Below are 22651 nucleotides of genomic sequence, written 5' to 3' on the forward strand. Positions count from 1 at the left end.
TTCAAATCCTGATGAATCGGGTGATTCTGTTAAATCTTGATGTGATGTTTGCTTTTGTACTTTTTAATCTGCAAATTCTCCCCTTCTAACACCCTGCAAAAGAAATTTAGGAAAATGATAACTAAGTCTGGGATAGAAGTTCTGAAAAGATAATTCGAGTATCTCTGAAACATTTTTTCCTCTTTTGTTCCCCCAAATCAGTAAATCCCCGTCCCACACACTCTCCCTCCTCCCAGGGCTGAAATCCAAACCCATCTCACCATCTCCACCATTTCTTTCCTCCACTCCCAGTTTTCTCCCTCCCTCTCCTCTGTCTGGGTGCAGATATAGAACATAGAACATAGAAAGCCACAGCACAAACAGGCCCTTCGGCCCACAAGTTGCGCCGATCACATCCCCACCTCTAGGCCTATCTATAGCCCTCAATCCCATTAAATCCCATGTACTCATCCAGAAGTCTCTTAAAAGACCCCAACGAGTTTGCCTCCACCACCACCGACGTCAGCCGATTCCACTCACCCACCACCCTCTGAGTGAAAAACTTACCCCTGACATCTCTTCTGTACCTACCCCCCAGCACCTTAAACCTGTGTCCTCTCGTAGCAACCATTTCAGCCCTTGGAAATAGCCTCTGAGAGTCTACCCTATCCAGACCTCTCAACATCTTGTAAACCTCTATCAGGTCACCTCTCATCCTTCGTCTCTCCAGGGAGAAGAGACCAAGCTCCCTCAACCTATCCTCATAAGGCATGCCCCCCAATCCAGGCAACATCCTTGTAAATCTCCTCTGCACCCTTTCAATGGCTTCAACATCTTTCCTGTAATGAGGTGACCAGAACTGCGCGCAGTACTCCAAGTGGGGTCTAACCAGGGTCCTATAAAGCTGCAGCATTATCTCCCGACTCCTAAACTCAATCCCTCGATTAATGAAGGCCAGTACGCCGTACGCCTTCTTGATGAAGGCGCAGCGCTCCAAAAGCTAATGGCATTTGCTACCAAATAAACCTGTTGGATTTTAACCTGGTGTTGTTAGAACTCTTACTGTGTTTACCCCAGACCAACGCCGGCATCTCCACATCCTGGGTTCAGTTCTCCAGCTCCTGTCTGCAGACTGACAATAAAACCAATGGGTCTTATTGGGGGTGTTGGGGCCTCCAGCGGGTGTTTGTGAATCCTCCCCGCCCACCTCCCAGGGTTTCCTTCTTTCCCAGAGATCAGAGTCCTCATTGATTTGAGGCCAAAGTGTAACCTCTTATTTATTGTCCCCCTCCCCCATCCTCTGATGTGAACCATCCTCCAGTGGCTGAGCCAGGATGGGGCCGTTAACCTGGGCCTGTTCCCGGGAGGGAGGGAGGGAGGGAGGGAGAAGCCCCGCAGCTGCAAACCAGGGAGCTGACAATGATTCTGAAGGGTTTGCGGATCCACAAAGTGTTTCCAAATCCTCCCAGACACCGCCTAACGCTGACTCCGCTTCTCCGGGACAAACAAGCGCCAAGGACAGCAATGACACTGCGCATGCTCCACATCACAATACCCGGGCACTGATTGACGGCAGCTCCGGACCAATAGGAAGAGGGGGCGGGGCTGGAGGACCGAGCGGGAGCGGCTGGTCCTCCAACCAATCAGAATGACTGAGGGGCGGGACCTGAAGCATGCGCAGTGCGGGTAATGGCGATGGACGGACGGTTTTAAGTCGGAACCAAGATCAATACCAGGTAAAGGGCGGCGCGCGGGGAGCGATGAACATGGCGGGTGGGTGAAGAGCTTTCTAAACATGTTCAAAGGCAAACCCCGGAAATGAACTTCCCGGTTCCCCCCGTTTGTGCCAAATGGAGCCGCAACATGTCGTGTTGGGCCTGGGCTGACTGTCGCCATTGCGGCTGAGTGTGGGAGGCCGGCAGGGAGTGAAGTCCTGACGTCACAATAGAATTCATGACAGTTATGCGTCACAACGGTGGGAAGCTTTTTCCCAGGTCGGAGGTGACGATCACGAGGGGTCACGGGCTCAAGGTGAGAGGGGCGAAGTATAACTCAGATATCAGAGGGACGTTTTTTACACAGAGGGTGGTGGGGGCCTGGAATGCGCTGCCAAGTAGGGTGGTGGAGGCAGGCACGCTGACATCGTTTAAGACTTACCTGGATAGTCACATGGGCAGCCTGGGAATGGAGGGATACAAACGATTGGTCTCGTTGGACCAAGGGGCGGCACAGGCTTGGAGGGCCGAAGGGCCTGTTTCCTGTGCTGTACTGTTCTTTGTTCTTTGTTCAATGGAGAGTGAGTGTGACGTCACAATAGAATGGATGAGGGTTCCAGATAAGCTGAGACTGGGGCGGAGTCATAGAACATAGAACATTACAATGCAGTACAGGCCCTTCGTCCCTCGATGTTGCGCCAACCAGTGGTACCAATCTAAAGCCCCTCTAATCTACACTATTCCAATATTATCCATATGTTTATCCAATAACCACTTGAACGCTCTCAACGTTGACGAGTCCACCACTGCTGCAGGCAGGGCATTCCACACCCTTACTACTCTCTGAGTAAAGAACCTACCCCTAACATCTGTCCTGTATCTCTCACCCCTCAATTTAAAGCTATGTCTCCTCGTGCTAGCCAACACCATCCGAGGAAAAAGGCTCTCACTATCCACCCTATCTAATCCTCTGATCATCTTGTATGCCTCTATTAAGTCACCTCTTAACCTTCTTCTCTCTAACGAAAACAACCTCAAGCCCCTCAGCCTTTCCTCATACGATTTTCCCACCATACCAGGCAACATCCTGGTAAATCTCCTCTGCACCCTTTCCAACACTTCCACATCTTTCCTATCATACGGCGACCAGAACTGTACGCAATACTCCAAATGCGGCCGCACCAGAGTTTTGTACAGTTGCAGCATGACCTCCTGGCTCCGAAACTCAATCCCTTTACCAATAAAAGCTAACAGACCGTATGCCTTCTTAACAACCCTATCAACCTGGGTGCCAACATTCAGGGATCTATGCACATGGACACCCAGATCCCTCTGTTCATCCTTACTACCAAGTACCTTACCATTAGCCCAGTACTCTGTATTCCTGTTACTCCTTCCAAAGTGAATCACCTCACACTTTTCCGCATTAAACTCCAGAGCCCAGCTCTGCAGCTTATCTATGTCCCTCTGTAACCTGCCACTGAGTCGGGCGATGTCACTGAGGTGGAAGTAGGCGGTCTTGATGATGATGTGGATATTGTGGCTGGAACCTCATCTTGGGGTGAAATATTTCACCAGGATTGTGAACAGCCTGGTTCAGCCTCAGACAGTTCCCAGGAAGAGGGATAGAGTTGCTGGCGAGGGAGTGGAGTTTGTAGTGGGGACTGAAGACAATGGGTTCAGAATTCCCAGTATTGATTTGGAAAAAAATTCTCTTAGTCCTGGACGTCAGACAAGTCAGGATGGTGTGTGAGCTGGAGGGGAACTTGGAGGTGATGGTGTTCACGTCTACCTGCTATCTTAGTCCTTCTTAATGATGGAGGTTGAGGGTTTGGGAGATTCTGTCAAAGTTCTCATTGAGTTGTTGATGTATAAAATCCCTCTCCTTCACCCCGGCCTTCTCTCTGTCTCCTCCCACAGTGCCCAGAGTCTTGTGTAGACCCAGCCCAGATGACAAGTTTCTTTTCGTGAAGGACATTAGTGAATCAGTTAGAACAAAAACAGAAAATGCTGGAGAAACTCAGCAGGTCTGACAGTGTCTGTGGAGAGAGAATAGAGCCAATGTTTTGAGTCTGGATGACACTTGTCGACAATGGGTCTTCCAGACTCGGAACGTTGGCCCCATTCTCTCTCTACAGATGCTGTCAGACCTGCTGAGTTTCTCCAGCATTTTCTGTTTTTGTTTCAGATTCCAGCATCCGCAGTATTTTGCTTTGATCTTAGTGAATCAGTTGGGTTTTTCATGACAATCCAACAGCTTTCATAGTCACTTTTTCCGAGTGCTGGCCCCAGATTCATTCAGCTCAATTTCACAACCATTGTTTTTTTGTGGGTTCCCTTACTCTCTTCTTTCTGTTTTAATCAATTTCACAGGGTTTTAGAAGATGAGGATTCAAACAATATATCAGAACCTGATGGAATCGTCCGATTTATTGTAACCTGAATATCATTGTATTTTGAACATGGAAGAAAATAGCACCGTTCACAGTGAAGAGAAACTGTACATATGTTCTCTGTGTGGACAAGACTTCAACCAATCATCTGGCCTTTCGGAGCACAATTGCCGTCACAACAGGGAGATGGCATGGAAATGTAGAGACTGTGGGAAGGAATTCGATTACCCATCCCTGCTGGAAACTCATCGGCGCAGTCACACTGGGGAGAGGCCATTCACCTGCTCCCAGTGTGGAAAGGGTTTTGCTCACCCATCCACCCTAGTAAAACACCAGCGAATTCACACTGGGGAGAGACCATTCACCTGCTCCCAGTGTGGGAAGCGATTTGCTCACTCATCCAATCTGCTGAAACATCAGCGAATGCACACTGGAGAGAGACCGTTCACCTGCTCTGTTTGTGGGAAGGGATTCACTCAGTCATCCAACCTTGCATTACACAAGCAAATTCACACTGAGGAGAAGCCGTTCACCTGCTCCCAATGTGGGAAGGGATTCAGTCGGTCATCAAATTTGCTGACACACCAGACTGTTCACACTGGGGAGAGGCCGTTCACCTGCTCCCAGTGTGGGAAGGGATTTGCTCACTCACACACACTGCGGACGCACCAGCGAATTCACACTGGGGAAAGACCATACACCTGCTCTGTATGTGGGAAGGGATTCAATCAGTCATCCAACCTAGCAATACACAAGGAAGAGCACACCGGGGAGAGACCGTTCACCTGCTCCCAGTGTGGGAAGGGATTTGCTCATTCAGCCAACCTGCTGAAACACCAGAGAGTTCACACTGGGGAGAGGCCATTCATTTGCTCCGTTTGTGGGAAAGGTTTTGCTCGCTCATCCAACCTGCGGTTACACCAGCGAGTTCACACTGGGGAGAGACCTTTCATCTGCTCCACATGTGGGAAGGGATTCACTCAGTCATCCACTCTGCAGACACACCAGCGAGTTCACAAGTAACTATTGTGATGGGATTTTTCTGTTAATCATATTCGTTGAATGATTCAACCTCTGCTGAGACATCGCAGCAGTCACTCCGATTAGATTTATTATCTGCTCCGACTCTTGGGGATAACCAAATCATTTGAGATTAAGTACATACAAATTGAGGGCATTGATTGGATGATTTTGAATGCAAATAAAGAGACATGTACTGACATAGTGTGAAGTTCAGAGAGAAATACCTGTGAAGTTTCACTCTAAATAAATCTGTACCAAATAAAGATTGGCTCCAACTTCTTCCTTCACCATAAGCTGTCAGGATTGTAACATGGTCAGAGGGAATATTTTCTAATGGTGGAGATTGGAAGCTAAAGGGAAATATTTTTCAGACAGAAGTTTTGCAATCCCAACAGCTTTTGTGAGAAATGGCTGAAAGTGAGTGGGAATTGTCAGGGTCTGATTACCCGCTGCTGCTCTCAGAGTCTGAACCATATGAAAGTGGAAATGTGGATACTGGTTACATCCCTACCAAGGGGGAAACAAGGTCTGGCCTTGGCATTGTCACTTCCCAGCAAAAGGAAAATCAGAAGCAAAGTATTTTGTGAGCTGGATGTCCATCAGTTGGACACTGATAAAGGTTTGGATCTACTGTTTGGGTTCAATGATGAGATTGACAAGATAGATGATCGACTGGATGGTTATGAAACATGGTTAGACTTTGACAGGTTTTGTAGGGGGTGAAAGCAGCCATAGCAGATCTGGATATCACAACAAAAGACAGATTGGAACAGCATTAATAAACAAATGAACCCCAGGAATGACTGGGGAACAATTAACAAGTGCTTCAGGTCTGACTCAAAATATCATCATGTGATGAACTTCCCAAAGTGGAAAATTAGGGATTTTGCAGTGAGACACAACACAGAATTCTGAGAAATTAGAGATAGCATTAGATCCAAGATAGAGATATACAATTTGGCCAAGGAAAACAACAGACTTGATGATTGGGAGCAGTTTAGAATTCAGCAACAGAGGACCAAGGGATTGATAAAAAGAGGAAAATGGAATATGAGAGTAAGCTTGCAGGGAACATAAAAACTGACTGTAAAAGTTTCTATCGGTATGTCACAAGAAAAAGATTGATGAAGACAAATTACCTTACAGTCAGAAACAGGGGAATTTATAATGGAGAACAAAGAAATGGCTGACCAACTGACCACATACTTTGGTTCTGTCTTCACAAAGGAGGACTCAAAAATGTTGGGGAACATAGGGTTTAGTGAGAGGGAGGAACTGATGGAGATCAGTATTAGTAGAGAAATAGTGTTGGGGAAACTGATGGGATTGAAGGCCTCTAAATCCCCAGGACCTGATAATGTGTACGCCAGATTCCTCAAGGAAGGAGCCTGAGAAATAGTGGATGCATTGGTGGTCATCTTCCAAGATTCTATAAATGCTGGAACAGTTTCTACAGGTTGGAGTGTAGCTAATGTAACCCCACTATTTAAAAAAGGAGGTAGAGAGAAAACAAGGAATTATAGACCAGTAAGCCTGACACCGTCAGCGGGGATTATTCAAGAATCCATTTTCAAAGATTCTGTTGCAAAACACTTGAAAAACAGTGGCAGGATCGGACAGAGTCAGCATGGATTTAAGAAAGGGAAATGGTGCTTGACAAAAACTATTGGAATTCTTTGAGGATATAACTAGTAGAATTGATGAGGGGGAGCCAGTTGATGTGGTTTATTTCAGTTTTCAGAAGGATTTCGACAAAGTCCCACATAAAATATTAACGTGTAAAATTAAAGCACATGGGATTGAGGTACTGTGTTGAGATGGATAGAAACTAGTTGGCAGACAGGAAACAAAGAGTAGGAATAAACGGGTCTTTTTCCAAATGGTGGCACGGTAGCACAGTGCTTAGCACTGCTGCTTCACAGCGCCAGGGACGCAGGTTCGATTCCTGGCTTGGGTCACTGTCTGTGTGGAGTTTGCGTGTTCCCCCCGTATCTGCGTGGGTTTCCTCCCACATTCTGAAAGATGTGCTGGTTAGGTACATTGACCCAAACAGGCGCTGGACTATGGCAACTTGGGGAATTTCACAGTAACTTCATTGTAGTGTTAATGTAAGCCTTACTTGTGACTAATAAATAAACTTTAAAAAAACTTTTTAAAAATGGCAGGATGTGACTAATGGGGTAATGCAGGGGTCAGAGCTGGGACCTCAGCTTGTTACTACATATAAATGACTTAGATGAGGGAACTAAATGCAATATCTCCAAATTTGTTAATGACACAAAGCAAGGTGGGAGGGTGAGCTGTGAGGAGGATGCAGCAATCCTTCAGTGTAATTTGACAAGTTGAGTGAGTGGGCAAATGGTTGGCAGTTGCAGTATAATTTGGATAAATGTGAGGTCATCCACTTTGGGAGCAAAAACGGGAAGACAGATTACTATCTGAATAGTCATAAAGCAGGAGGAGGAAATATGCAACACGACCTGGGTGTTCTTGCACAATAGTCACTGAAGGTAAGCATGCAGGTGTAAAAGGCAGTAAAAAAGACGAATGATATGTTGGAACAAAATTCAGCAGTTTAGGCAGCATCTGTGCAGAGAGAGAAACACAGTTAACATTTCAGGTCTGTGACCTTTCTTCAGAACTGGGAAAAGTTAGAAATGTAACAGGTTTGGAGAAAGGGGCGGGTGAGACAGGGACTAAAGGAAGGTCTGATAGGGTGGAAGCCAGGAGAAATTGAATGAGAGAAAAGTGAATTCCTCAGAGCCAAAGGGAATGGAGCGAGAAAAGGAACAAAAGCTGTGCCTGGAGCGGGGGGGGGGGGGGGGGGCTGCCGACTGAAAGAAAGAAAAATGAAACAATCAAAGAAAAATAAACAAAATAGGCTCAGAGTTGTAGAGTCATAGAGGTTTACAGCATGGAAACAGGCCCTTCAGCCCCACTTGTCCATGCCACCTTTTTTTTAAACCCCTAAACTAATCCCAATTGTCCGCATTTGGCCCATATCCCTCTATACCCATCGTATCCATGTAACTGTTAAATGCTTTTTAAAAGACAAAATTGTACCTGCCTCTACTACTACCTCTGGCAGCTTGTTCCAGACACTCACCACCCTCTGTGTGAAAAAATTGCCCCTCTGGACACTTTTGTATCTCTCCCCTCTCAACTTAAATCTATGCCCTCTAGTTTTAGCCTCCCCTACCTTTGGGAAAAGATATTGACTATCTAGCTGATCTGTGCCCCTCATTATTTTATAGACCTCTGTAAGATCACCCCTCAGCCTTCTATGCTTCAGAGAAAAAAGTCCCAGTCTGTCCAGCCTCTCCTTATAACTCAATCCATCAAGTCCCGGTAGCATCCTAGTAAATCTCTTCTGCGCTCTTTCTAGTTTAATAATATCCTTTCTACAATAGGATGACCAGAACTGTACATACTATCCCAAATGTGGTCTTACCAATGTCTTCTACAACTTCAGTAAGACATCCCAACTCCTGTATTCAATGTTCTGACCAATGAAACTAAGCATGCTGAATGCCTTCTTCACCACTCTGTCCACCTGTGACTTCACTTTCAAGGAGCTATGAACCTGTACCCCTAGATCTCTTTGTTCTGTAACTCTCCCCAACGCCCGTCCATTAACTGAGTAAGTCCTGCCCTGGTTCAATCTACCAAAATGCATCACCTCGCATTTGTCTAAATTAAACTCCATCTACCATTCATCAGCCCACTGGCCCAATTGAGAGTTTACTCTCAGAGTAAAGAGAGTTTACTCTCTGAAACTGTTGAACTAAATGAGGAGTCTGAAAGGCTGTAAAATGTGGGTGTGGGTGGGTGAATGGGAGGATCTTCTGGATCTGCTCGAGACCTTGGTTAAGCAGTAATCTGTAGATCCAGGATGGGTGGGGCTGAATGGGGAGGCAGGGGTCACTCTGGCTGCCGACTTATCTTCTGTCTTGTCTGTGCCCAGGTGGCCCTGGAGAGGGAGATTCTATTGGGACTTTGTTGCTGATTTTGGTCTTTTAGTTTGATTGAACCACATGTTTGGGTGAAGGATTGGAATTGTCTGTTCTGAATTTGTGTCCTGAACTGTAACTTTGACAGAATCTCCCAAACCCTCAACCTCCATCACCGAGAAAGATCAGGATAGCAGATAGATGTGAACACCATCACCTCCAGGTTCCTCCAACTCACACATCATCCTGACTTATCTCACTTTCAGTATTGAAAGAACAGAAATTGCTTTCATATAAACACTGGTAAGACTGAACCCATTGTCTTCAATCCCCACTACAAATTCCATTCCCTCGCCAGCAACTCAATCTCTTCTTGGCAACTGTCTGACCTGAACCAGGCTGTTCACAACCATGGTGAAATATTTCACCCCGAGTTGAGCTTCCAGCCACATATCCAGATCATCGTCAAGACCCGCCCATTTCCACCCCAGTAACATCACCCGACTCCACCCCAGTCTTAGCTCATCTGGAATCCTCATCCATTCTATTAACAACCTGACATTCAGGGTGTAAGAAGAATTTTCTCAGGTGTCCCCCTGGGGTGCTCTGTATTTTGCTGAACCTCTCTCAACCAATATACAGACTGCGAAAGACAGCATATAGTTAAAGAACGAAAAGGAATTTATTTGCAAATGCATGCATCAGGAGAGAGACACAGTCAATGTCCTCGCTGAGCTAATATTGCAAGGTAAAATTATTATATTATTCTGAACATTTCAAAATCCCACCCAGTCTTGTCAATCAGACTGGAGGCCCAATCGCAATATTACCCATTATTATCTGAGCCAATTACGTTCCACCTGTCAACAGGAATAAGCGATTATTCGCTTATTGCCCATGTAGGTTCCTTCCCCTTTACCGAGGAAACCGAACCCATGTCATTCCAGTAACCAAGGCCATAACTAACACCTGCCAATTTTAATTGGTGAAATGAGTCACTCTTTCACTGGAACCGGGGCCTCCTTTATCAGCTTGAGAGACTGCTCCAGCCTCACTGCCCATTAACGGATTTACTCCCTTAAATACCAGGCCATTAAACTTGCCTTTTGCATATCCAGAAGCTGCCTTTCTGTGCTCCATTGTATTAAAAGAATTCAGCCTGTCCACCACTATTTCCCATCATGCTGCATTCGGAACGAAGTTGGCCAAGACACAATATATATATATTGAAAATACAGTTTAAGCTTATAATACTTGGTTAATTTGTGGTTATTCAGTTTATAATAGAACATAGAACAGTACAGCACAGAACAGGCCCTTCGGCCCACGATGTTGTGCCGAGCTTTATCTGAAACCAAGATCAAGCTATCCCACTCCCTATCATGCTGGCGTGCTCCATGTGCCTATCCAATAACCGCTTAAATGTTCCTAAAGTGTCTGACTCCACTATCACTGCAGGCAGTCCATTCCACACCCCAACCACTCTCTGCATAAAGAACCTACCTCTGATATCCTTCCTGTATCTCCCACCATGAACCCTATAGTTATGCCCCCTTGTAATAGCTCCATCCACCCGAGGAAATAGTCTTTGAACGTTCACTCTATCTATCCCCTTCATCATTTTATAAACCTCTATTAAGTCTCCCTTCAGCCTCCTCCGCTCCAGAGAGAACAGCCCTAGCTCCCTCAACCTTTCCTCATAAGACCTACCCTCCAAACCAGGCAGCATCCTGGTAAATCTCCTCTGCACTCTTTCCAGCGATTCCACATCCTTCTTAGAGTGAGGTGACCAGAACTGCACACAATATTCCAAATGTGGTCTCACCAAGGTCCCGTACAGTTGCAGCATAACCCCACGGCTCTTAAACTCCAACCCCTTGTTAATAAAAGCTAACACACTATAGGCCTTCTTCACAGCTCTATCCACTTGAGTGGCAACCTTTAGAGATCTGTGGATATGGACCCCAAGATCTCTCTGTTCCTCCACAGTCTTCAGAACCCTACCTTTGACTCTGTAATCCACATGTAAATTAGTTCTACCAAAATGAATCACCTCACATTTATCAGGGTTAAACTCCATTTGCCATTTTTCAGCCCAGCTTTGCATCCTATCTATGTCTCTTTGCAGCCTACAACAGCCCTCCACCTCATCCACTACTCCACCAATCTTGGTGTCATCAGCAAATTTACTGATCCACCCTTCAGCCCCCTCCTCTAAGTCATTAATAAAAATCACAAAGAGCAGAGGACCAAGCACTGGTCCCTGTGGTACTCCGCTAGCAACCTGCCTCCAATCCAAAAATTTTCCATCCACCACCACCCTCTGTCTTCGATCAGACAGCCAGTTACTTATCCAATCGGCCAACTTTCCCTCTATCCCACACCTCCTCACTTTCATCATAAGCCGACCATGGGGGACCTTATCAAACGCCTTAGTAAAATCCATGTATATGACATCAACTGCCCTACCTTCATCAACACACTTAGTTACCTCTTCAAAAGATTCTATCAAATTTGTGAGGCACGACTTGCCCTTCACGAATCCGTACTGACTATCTCGGATTAATCCGCATCTTTCTAAATGGTCGTAAATCCCATCCCTAAGGACCTCTTTCATCAATTTACCAACCACCGAAGTAAGACTAACCGGTCTATAATTACCAGGGTCATTTCTATTCCCTTTCTTAAAGAGAGGAACAACATTCCCAACTCTCCAATTCTCTGGCACCATCCCCGTGGACAGTGAGGACCCAAAGATCAAAGCCAAAGTCTCTGCAATCTCATCCCTTGCCTCCCAAAGAATCCGAGGATATATTTCATCAGGCCCAGGGGACTTATCGACCTTCAGTTTATTCAAAACTGCCAGGACATCCTCCCTCCGAACATCTATTTCCTCCAGCCTATTAGCCTGTAACACCTTCTCTTCCTCAAAAACATGGCCCCTCTCCTTGGTGAACACTGAAGAAAAGTATTCATTCATCACCTCGCCTATCTCTACTGACTCCATACACAAGTTCCCACGACTGTCCTTGACCGGCCCTAACCTCACCCTGGTCATTCTTTTATTCCTCACATAAGAGTAAAAAGCCTTGGGGTTTTCCTTGATCCGACCCGCCAAGGACTTCTCATGTCCCCTCCTAGCTCTCCTAAGCCCCTTTTTCAGCTTGTTCCTTGCGAACTTGTAACCCTCAATCGAGCCATCTGAACCTTGTTTCCTCATCCCTACATAAGCTTCCCTCTTCCTTTTCATATTTTCATATTTCTTTTCACATTTCATACCTTTGCATATTTTGTTCCAGGCACATTGTGAATTCTCAGTACATATACAGTAAGGCACTTTATAATTACCTTAACTTAGTCTATTTACTTTAGTAAAAATGAAATGAAGGGTCTCATACTAGGAATTCTATATCACCCCCCATCAGTCCGTGACTGCAGAAACTGAGCAGTGACAGGAATGTAGTCAAGATAGTCCAGTCCCATAATGCCTCACATTCAATCTGCAGTCCTTCAATTATAACAGAATATGTGGCTGTCTGTAGCTGCCTCGGCCGTGGTCAACCCCAACACTGCCTTCCTGAACTGCTACAGTGCCTGAGGCGTAAGTACATCCACAGTGCTGTTAGGGAGGGATTTCCAGCTACACTTTCAGATTTCCATTGAACTGTAGGTGGATACCAGATTGATATATTCCATTCAACCACTCCCAAGATGAATTGTTCAAATTCCTTTATTGTCCAGGACAATATATTCACAATCATAGAAATCATAGAAATCATGGAAATCCTACAGTACAGAAAGAGGCCATTCAGCCCATCGAGTTTGCATCGACCACAATCCCACCCAGGCCCTACCCCCATATCCCTACATATTGTACCCACTAATCCCTCTAATCTACGCATCCCAGGACACTAAGGGGCAATTTTGAACCTGGCCAATCAACCTAACCCGCACATCTTTGGACTGTGGGAGGAAACCGGAGCACCCGGAGGAAACCCACGCAGACACGGGGAGAATGTGCAAACTCCGCACAGACAGTGACCCAAGCCGGGAATTGAACCCAGGTCCCTGGAGCTGTGAAGCAGCAGTGCTAACCACTGTGCTACCGTGCCGCCAATCTCTTTCAAACAGAAATTAAACATTCCATTTGATTTCAGGTATTAACATATTCTGTTAGTTTGTTCTTTATTGTCGATGTCAGGCTGGGGTTGTTCCTCTTGGAGCAAAGGAGGTTGAGGGGAGATTTGATAGAGGTGGACAAGATTCTGACAGGTTTAGATAAGGTGGACAAAGAAAAGCTGTTCTCATTAGCTGATGAGACAAGGACGAGGGGGACGCAGATTTAAGGTTTTGGGTCAGAGATGGGGGTGGGGGGGGTGGAATGTGAGGAAGAATATTTTGATGCAGCGAATGGTAATGACCTGGAACTCGCGGCCTACGAGGGTGGAGGAAGTGGAGACAATAAACAATTACAAAGGAAATTGGACGGGCACTGGGAGGTTTCAAACAGAAATGTTGACTAAATATCTCTGAACTTCCTAACACCCTGTCACTCTGTGATCCTTGTGAAATTTAAAACCAGGTATTCGCAACAAGACTCAAGGAGCATCAGCCCACTGGAGGCAAAGTTGTGAGACCGGCCAGTCCAGCAGAAAGAAACCCTCCGACCCTCCCCATTGACCAACTGTGAGAATGAACAAAATGCAGTCCTGGATGTAATTGAGAGCAGAAACAATAACAGCAGAATCCAACCTCTGGAATCACTCGTGAACTTGTTGGTGTCTCAGCAGGGCAGATGAAGCTCTGAAACCCTTCCCACACTGAGAGCAGGTGAATGGCTTCTCCCCAGTGTGAACTCGCAGGTGGGATGACCGAGTGAATCCCTCCCCACATTGAGAGCAGGTGAACGGTTTCTCCCCAGTGTGAACTCGCTGGTGTGTCTGCAGGTTGGATAACTGACTGAATCCCTTCCCACACTGAGAGCAGGTGAACGGTCTCTCCCCAGTGTGAACCCGCTGGTGTCTCTGCAGGTGGGATAACTGAGTGAATCCCTCCCCACACTGAGAGCAGGTGAACGGCCTCTCCCCAGTGTGAACTCGCTGGTGTATCTGCAGGCTGGATAACTGAGTAAACCCTTTCCCACAATCAGAGCAGGTGAATGGTCTCTCCCCAGTGTGGCTGCGGCGATGAGTTTCTAGCAGAGATGGGTAATTGAATCCCTTCCCACAGTCCCCACATTTCCACGGTTTCTCCATGGTGCGGGTGTCCTTGTGACTCTCCAGGTTAAACAATCAGTTCAATCTCACACAGAACACGGGTACAGTCTCTCCCCACTGTGAATGCTGCGATGTATTTTCAGGCTGTGTAACTGTTTAAAGCTCTTTCCACAGTCAGTGCACTGGAACACTCTCACTCGGGTATATGTGTGTCACGGCATTTTTCCAGTCACATTTATGCAAAAAGAAAGTCTGAAGCAGACAGAACAGAAAAATATTTCTCCTTTTAGATTGAAAGGCCGATGGTATTCAGGTCCAGATGAACTGAATGACTGTCAGAATTTGACATGACATTTGTTCGAGATTTCTGTCTGTCAATCCTCACCTTCTCATATTCTGTGAAAGGAGTTTACAAAAGTCATCACTGTCAGCACAGATTAGAAATTCAGAACAGACAATTCTAGTTTCTATGGAACATTGTTTCCTCTCTCATTCCCCAAAAGCTGTGAATCTCCATCCCACACACTCTCCCTCCATTCTCACTCTGCTGTATCTAATATTCACCCTCCCAATTCTCCTGAAGGGGCTGATTGAGGCTGATTGACAGATCCATGCTCACTGCTTCCTGTCCTGGACACAGAGAGCTGGAAATCTCCATGCAGGCTGCCAGACAGATATATGTCTCTATTACGGGACTAAAAATGTGTTTAATGGATAGAATTGTTTCAGTTGGCTAAGATACAGGGGGCTATAATTGATCATGATCTTGAACTACTTGTGAGGGTGTTCAAGCAGAGATGATCAATAACTTGGAAATGAAATTGTAGGTGCTGCAGAATGGGATCCACTCGACACTAACAGTGAGTCGGCATTGACCTGAGTGGTCCAATGGACTCCTTCTGTGCTGTAATGACTCTATTACTGGAAATATATCATGTAGCTACATGTTAGGGCTCAGGTTAGAAACTCCAAAATGTTTTATGGAACCCGCCTGAATCATACGTTTTACATCTTGAATTTGGCATGAAATGTTTCACTTCAGGTATGATTCAAATGACCCACCTTTTCACAAAGTTTACTTAAGAATATAGTTAACATGTTTAGTAAGAAAATTAGCAAGAACTTTTAGCAATTACAAACAAAACAAAACAACCAAGATAATGCCTAACCCATCAACAGCAGAATATTTTCTTCAGGAAGGCAAGACCTTGCTTTCAGATAACCAACAGAATTTCCAAATAAAACAGGGGAGAGAAAGCGAGAGAGACGTCTCTTTTCAGCGTGATGCCCCTTCTAAAACTAAACTGCATCTCAGAACTGAAAATGAAAGAACTTCTGTCACCTGACCTGCAACCAGTTTTTTATCCACAAATCCCAAGTAAAAACAAACAACCTCTATATAAGCCACTTAAGGAGCAAATAAAGGACTCTTTGTAGACAAGTCGGTGCCATAATGTAAAAGAAACTGAAAGGTTTATTTACAACAGCAGGATCATGATTTTGAGATTAAAAAATTCGTAAAGAAACACTAATGTCACACGACCGTACGATATTACAGATTAGAAATAATAATAAATGTACATTACTGCAGAACCATACATGTCTAATCTTGCCATATGACAATACTGAACATATCTCTAACCTATATTAATTTACAGTCCCCTTAAATGTCAGATATTTCCTGGGGAAACCAGCCCTTTAATTGTGAACATTAGGAAAGGGACCTTTGAGCCAGACAAATCAATGTGTCAAGCTGAGGGAGCAAAGGATGTCAATGTCTTTAACAGAGAGAGACCTGGGCCAACCTTTCCACAATCTGCACCCTCCCTGGATTCACTTCCTTTCCCTTCAGTTGCTGCAAGTCCCCAATTTCCCCCAGAATGAGAAAAGAAATGGAAAGGTGGAGAAAACAAAGTGTTTTACTCACAGATGTTGGAACAGGAGGAAGTTTCAGTCTGTCTGATGCCCTATCTTCATTCACGCAAAAAAGCCACGCTCTGATTGGCTGGGAAACCTGAGGCCTTCCGGTCCTCCAACTCTTCTCATTGGCCAGAGCTGGAGAGACAGTGAATCAAAAATGCGCATGTGCGAGTTTTTAGGGTAAATGCGCATGTGCGGGTGTGGGGCGGGGCCCGGACAAAGCCGGCACACTGACCATTGTCTGTCCGGGTCTTCCAGCCTTTCCCCTTGGACAACAGCTCAGCGCGGCTGGAGGGCAAAGTCCCGCCCACCCCCACGTGGGGCTCCGCCCCTCATTGTCTGTCTGCGGGGGATTGACCAATGGGAACTCTGGAGGACCGGAAGGACTCTGCTCCGGTCCTGCCTCTCACAGGCTCTGGCCAATGGGCATCCTGGAGGACCGGAAGGACTCCAGCCTCCAGCCAATCAACGCTCCTCCATTGTCTGAATGCGGAAGTGGACAATGAGCTTGTTCAGCTGCTCATTCCTGCCCAGCAAAACTAACTGCTGCTCTCTCTCTGAATGAAGATTGAGCTTCAGACAGACTCAAACTTCCTCCTGTCTCTCCAACATCTGTGAGTAAAACACTTTCTTTACTCCCCCCTTCCATTCCTTTTTTCATTCTGGGGGGAAACTGTTGACTTTGCAGCAACTGATCACGAGAAATAGAAGCAGGAGTGGCCACCAGGCCCTTCATGGCTGATCTGTGCCGGCTTCAACTCCTTTTGTGTGCCTTTTCCCATAGCCCTCTCCTCAATCTATCAACTATTTATCCACCTCCACTTTAAATACTTATCGTGGTCTAGCCTCCACCTGTGGGGGAGAGAATTCCAGAGATTCACCACCCTCTGGGGGAAGAAATTTCTGTGCACCTCAGTTTTAAATGACCGACCATTTAGCTTGTTCGAGACTTTAGCACTTGTAAAATTATCTCACCATCTATCCTGTCAAGCCCCCTCAGGATCTTATGTTTCAATAAAGTCACCTCTTTGTCTTCAAAGCTTCAAGAATACAGACCTAGACAATTTATTCTCTCTTGATAGGACAACCCTCTCACCCAGGAATTTGCCTGGTGAATCTCCTTTGGACTACATCCAATGTTATGAAATCCTTGTTTAAGTAAGATCAAAACTACGCAGTATTCCAGGTGAGGCCTCACCAACACAACCCCCCCCCCCCTGTTTTTAAATTCCAACCCCTTTGCAATAAAGGTCAAAATTCCATTTTTCTTCTTACCTATTGTGGGACCTGCCTGCTAGCTTTTTGTGATTCATGTGCAAGAACATCTAGATCCCTCTGTACTTCACTCACCTGCAGTGCTGCTCCATGTAGGTAATCTCCCTTTTGATTTCTCCTACTGAAATACATGACCTCCCACTTCCCCACATTAAACTTCATTTACCAGGTTTTCGTCACTCAATCTATTTATATCCCACTGCAGAATCAAAATATCCTCATCACAACATGTCCTTCCACCTACCTTCATATCATTTGGAAACCTTACATTCTGTTCCTGCCTCCAGGTCATTAATTGAATAATGAACAATTGCAGGCCAAGAACTGATCCCTGTGGTACTCCACTAGTTACATCTTTCCACTCTGAAAATGACCCATTTATTCCAACTCTCTGTTTTCTATGTGACGGCCAGTTTTCAATCCATGCTAACACACTTCCATCAATTCCATGGGCCTTTACTTTATGCACCAGCCTCTTATGTGGCGCCTTGACAAATGCCTTTTGGAAATCATAGAACCCCTAGATTGCAGAAGGGGGTCATTTGGCCCATCGAGCCTGCACCAACTTTCCAACAGAGCATCTTTCCGAGGCCCTATCTCCATAACCCCAAATTCTTACCCCACAATCCCCCTAATCTACACATTTTAGAACACAAAGGGTCAATTTAGCATAGCCAATCCACCTAACCTGCACATCTTTGGAATGTAGGAGGAAACAAGAGCACGCGAAGGAAACCTACTCAGACACGGGGAGAATGTGCAAAGTCCACACAGACTGTCACCCAAGGCCGAAATTGAAGCTGCATCCCTCGCGCTGTGAAGCAACAGTGCTAACCACTGTGCCACCGTACCACCCTATCTAAATACACTACATCTACAGATTGAACTCGATCTACTCTTCCTCTTGCATTCTCAAAGAAATCGAGCAAATTTGTCGAACATGATTTATCTTTCCGAGAACCATGTTGCCTTAGTTGATTATATTCAGCTTTCCTAAATGATTAGCTATTTCCTCTTTGATTATTGACTCCAGGTTCTTGCCAATAATAGATGTTAAATTAACTGGCCTATAGTTCCCTGCCTTCTGCCTTTTTGACCAAGGGAGTCACATTGGCTGATTTCCAATCTTCTGATACTCTCCCGGAATCGAGCAAGTTAAGAAAAATTTCAACAAAATTCTCCATTATCTCTTCAGCAACCACCATTAAAAGGCTAGCGTGCAGTTCATTGGATCCTGGCAACTGAAGGGAAGGGAAGTGAATCCAGTCTGTACATTCCACACATTGTTAGTCCAGTCATAGAGACATATATCTGTCTGGCAGCCTGCATGGAGATTTCCAGCTCTCTGTGTCCAGGACAGGAAGCAGTGAGCATGGATCTGTCAATCAGCCTCAATCAGCACCTTCAGGAGAATTGGGAGGGTGAATATTAGATACAGCAGAGTGAGAATGGAGGGAGAGTGTGTGGGATGGAGATTCACAGCTTTTGGGGAATGAGAGAGGAAAGAATGTTCACGAGAATCAGAGAATTCCTCCATCTTATCAGCCATCCCTGAGCCATCATAATGAATCCCTCTTCTGAGGACACCCTTATCTCTGACCTATCTGTACTGCTGGCAGTCTCACAAAGCAGCTGCCTGTGTGCTGATACGAGAAGCCCTGCTGGGCAAGTTTAATGCTCCATGACTGTGTCTTTAAAGAATGTTCCATAGAAACTAGAATTGACTTATTTGAATTTTGATCATGTACTGAATTGTGATGTTTTTCTTAAATTGAATTACAGGATATTAGATGAGGAGAAATCACAGACAGAAATCTAAAATGTCAGATCTGGATCTGACAGAGTGACTCGATTCCTTGGGACCTGAATATCATCAGGCTCTGAATCTCGAAGGAGGAATGTTTGTCTGGTCTATCAGCTTCAGAAGATTTTAAACATCAGTGTGACGGGAAATGCACTGAGAGACACACAGCCAAGTGAGAGTTTTCCAGTGCACTGAGTGTGGAAAGAACTTTAACCTGTTACACAGCCTGAAAATACATTGCAGCATTCACAGCGGGGAGAGACTGTACCCGTGTTCTGTGTGAGATTTAACTGATTGTTTAACCTGGAGAGTCACAAGGACACCCGCACCCTGGAGAAACCGTGGAAATGTGGAGACTGTGGGAAGAGATACAGATTCCCATCATATCTAGAAGCTCATCGGCGCATTCACACTGGAGAGAGGCCATTCTCTTGCCCTTGGTGTGGGATGGGATTCAGTATTGTATCCACCCTGCAGAGACACCAACGAATTCACACTGGGGAGAGGCTGTTCACTTGCTCTCAGTGTGGGAAGGCATTCGCTCACGCATCCACCCTACAGACACACCAGCGCGTTCATACTGGGGAGAGGCCATTCACCTGCACTGTATGTGGAAAGGGATACACTCAATTATCCAGCCTGCAGTCACACCAGCGAGTTCACACTGGGGAGAGACCATTCACCTGCTCTCAGTGTGGGAAGGGATTCGGTCATGCAGCCACCCTGCAGTCACACCAGCGAGTTCACACTGGGGAGAGACCGTTCACCTGCTCTGTATGTGAGAAGGAGTTCACTCAGCTATCGAGCCTGCAGGTACATCAGCGAGTTCACACCGGGGTGAGACCATTCACCTGCTCCCAATGTGGGAAGGGATTCAATGATTTATATGCCCTGCAAACACATCAGCGAGTTCACACTGGAGAGAAGCCATTCACCTGCTCTCAGTGTGGGAAGGGATTCACTCAGTTATGCAACCTGCAGACACACCAGCGAGTCCATACTGGGGAGAGACCATTCTGCTGCACTCAATGTGGGAAGGTATACAGAGATTCATCCACCCTGCGGACACACCAGCGAGTTCACACCGGGGAGAGGCCATTCACCTGCTCTGTGTGTGAGAAGGGATTCAGAGTTTCATCCAGCCTGCTGAGACACCAGCGAGTTCACAAGTGATTCCAGGGGTTGGATTCTGCTGTTACAATTCAGCTCTCAAATACGTCCAGGACTGCGTTTTGTTCATTCTCACAGATGGTCAACCGGTCGCACGATTTTGCCTCCAGTGGGCTGATGCTCTTTGATTCTTGCTGCTAAAACTCTGTTTTCAGATTTCACACGGATCACAGAGTGACGGTGTGTGAGGAAGTTCAGAGATATTTAGTCAGCATTTCTGTTTGAAACCTCCCCAAATGCTCATCCAATTTCCTTTGTAATTGTTTATTGTCTCCACTTCCTCCACCCTCGTAGGCAGCGGGTTCCAGGTCATTACCATTCACTGCTTCAAAATATTCTTCCTCACATCCCGCGTCCACCCCCCCCCCCCACCTACATCTCTGACCCAAACCCTTAAATCTGTGTCCCCCTCATCCTTGTCCCATCAGCTAATGGGAACAGCTTTTCTTTGTCCACCTTATCTAAACCTGTCAGAATCTTGTCCACCTCTATCAAATCTCCCCTCAACCTCCTTTGCTCCAAGAGGAACAACCCCAGCCTGACATTGACAATAAAGAACAAACTAACAGAATGTGTTAATACCTGAAACCAAATGGAATGTTTAATTTCTGTTTTAAAGATTTGGACTGTAAGAGTGAATTAATGGATTTGGTGGACGGGGGGGGGGGGGGGGGGGGGGTAGATTTAACTCTCTCACCCCCCACTCCTCATTAGAGTAAAATCACAGGCTGGTCAATTGCTAATACCTCAAGGTGCTGACATCAGGAGGCTTGCCGGCAAGGTTGTTTACTTTCTAGAAAAACGGACCATTTTCTCACAAACTTTTGAGTGAAGGTTTAAGAACTAACCTACGTAGGTAAGATTGGAATTTTAAATGTTCTGTGTATTGAATAACTGTGTAAGCTGTCTGTATCTGTAACTTGGAGCTGGGAGTTGTATTAGAGTGCTGTCTCTGTGATTACTCTGTTCGAGAGCTGTGACTTTGAGCTGAGAGAGCTGTATCACAGGAGGGTGCTCCTCCAGAGCTTACTCTGGGGTTGTTCCCTCCAGGCGTGAATCATGAATAAACTATTGTAACATGTCCCTGGGTCTCCTGTGGTTAGTTGGAAGAAACACATCACAACAGGACAATAAGGGAATTGGAATAACTCCCCTTGGATGTGGTTGAATGGAATATATCAATCTGGTGTCCACCCACACTCTAGTAAAAGTCTGGAATGTGTAGATGGGATGAATAAGTTGACCACTTTCTCTTGGTGATATTTACATCTTTGTTCATGAACTTTGTTTTAAGGAAATCCACATTTGAAAGCCCGGCCACTCCATGAAACATCCATAACAGGGGGAGATAAGAAAGACAGACACTCACTTTGGTCATTTCATGAGCACATCTGAGAGTTAAGAATGTGTGACATGATTTTGGGATACCGGAGTGAGTGTACAGATGTGATTTGTTACATGTGAAAAATAGCAAGCCTAAATTCATGGTGAGATGGAGTGAAGAGCGGGTCCCAAACACACACAGCTACTTGAGACACAGCAGGAGATGAAATGGTTAATGTGGCCAGGGCATTGAGACAACATTGTGACATCATCAAGGCACTGACACACACTCCAGAGAAACTGAGTTCAAAACAATCAGGGTCCAATTAAACACACTGCACATGGACACACAGTGAGGAAAATTACAGTAAAATGATAATATTATAGATTGGGACAATTAAGGGATTGGGAGAAATAATACAGAGTAAGAACTGTCCACAAGTTGGATAGGGGTAAAGAGAGAGCTGGAAAATCTTTTACATCCATGTTTGATCTGTTGCTTGAAGCATCTGTCCTTATGTACGAGTAACCGAGAACTCTCAGTGCTCTTTCAGTAGTAGGAAAGATCGAGTAGATGTTACCCCAGGCGGGGCCAGAACAGAACTGGAAAATAACGGATTGAAATTGAGTGAGGGTCAGAGAGAGAGTTCTCCCCCCTCAGGGTGTGGACTGTAAGAATCCTGGGGGACCCCCTACTTTGGGTTTTCTTGCTAATTAGTGAATATTATATTAGATTCTATAACTGGCTGTGCATTGATTTTGAATTTGATTGTTACACTTCTCCTGTTTTTATTCCTGTTGTGATTACGCTCGGGGTAAGGATGGTTGGCAGGTGATAGGATGGGAAATTGTGGCTTGGATCTTCATTGACCAAATGTTTTAT

General features: G+C 45.6%; 1 protein-coding gene across 1 annotated transcript; it reads left to right on the forward strand.

Moving 5' to 3' along the window:
- The first annotated feature begins 1669 nt into the window (after positions 1 to 1669).
- LOC144486530 (uncharacterized) lies at positions 1670 to 21522 on the forward strand. Its single transcript, XM_078204579.1, has 5 exons — positions 1670 to 1715; positions 4068 to 5106; positions 5665 to 5802; positions 12360 to 12366; positions 19576 to 21522. Exons 2-5 carry the CDS (start codon positions 4157 to 4159, stop codon positions 20446 to 20448), a joined length of 1968 nt encoding a protein of 655 aa, XP_078060705.1. The 5' UTR covers positions 1670 to 1715; positions 4068 to 4156; the 3' UTR covers positions 20449 to 21522.
- The last annotated feature ends 1129 nt before the right edge of the window (positions 21523 to 22651 follow it).

Source organism: Mustelus asterias, unplaced genomic scaffold, assembly GCF_964213995.1.
Source record: "Mustelus asterias unplaced genomic scaffold, sMusAst1.hap1.1 HAP1_SCAFFOLD_382, whole genome shotgun sequence".
NCBI classification, from domain to species: domain Eukaryota; kingdom Metazoa; phylum Chordata; class Chondrichthyes; order Carcharhiniformes; family Triakidae; genus Mustelus; species Mustelus asterias.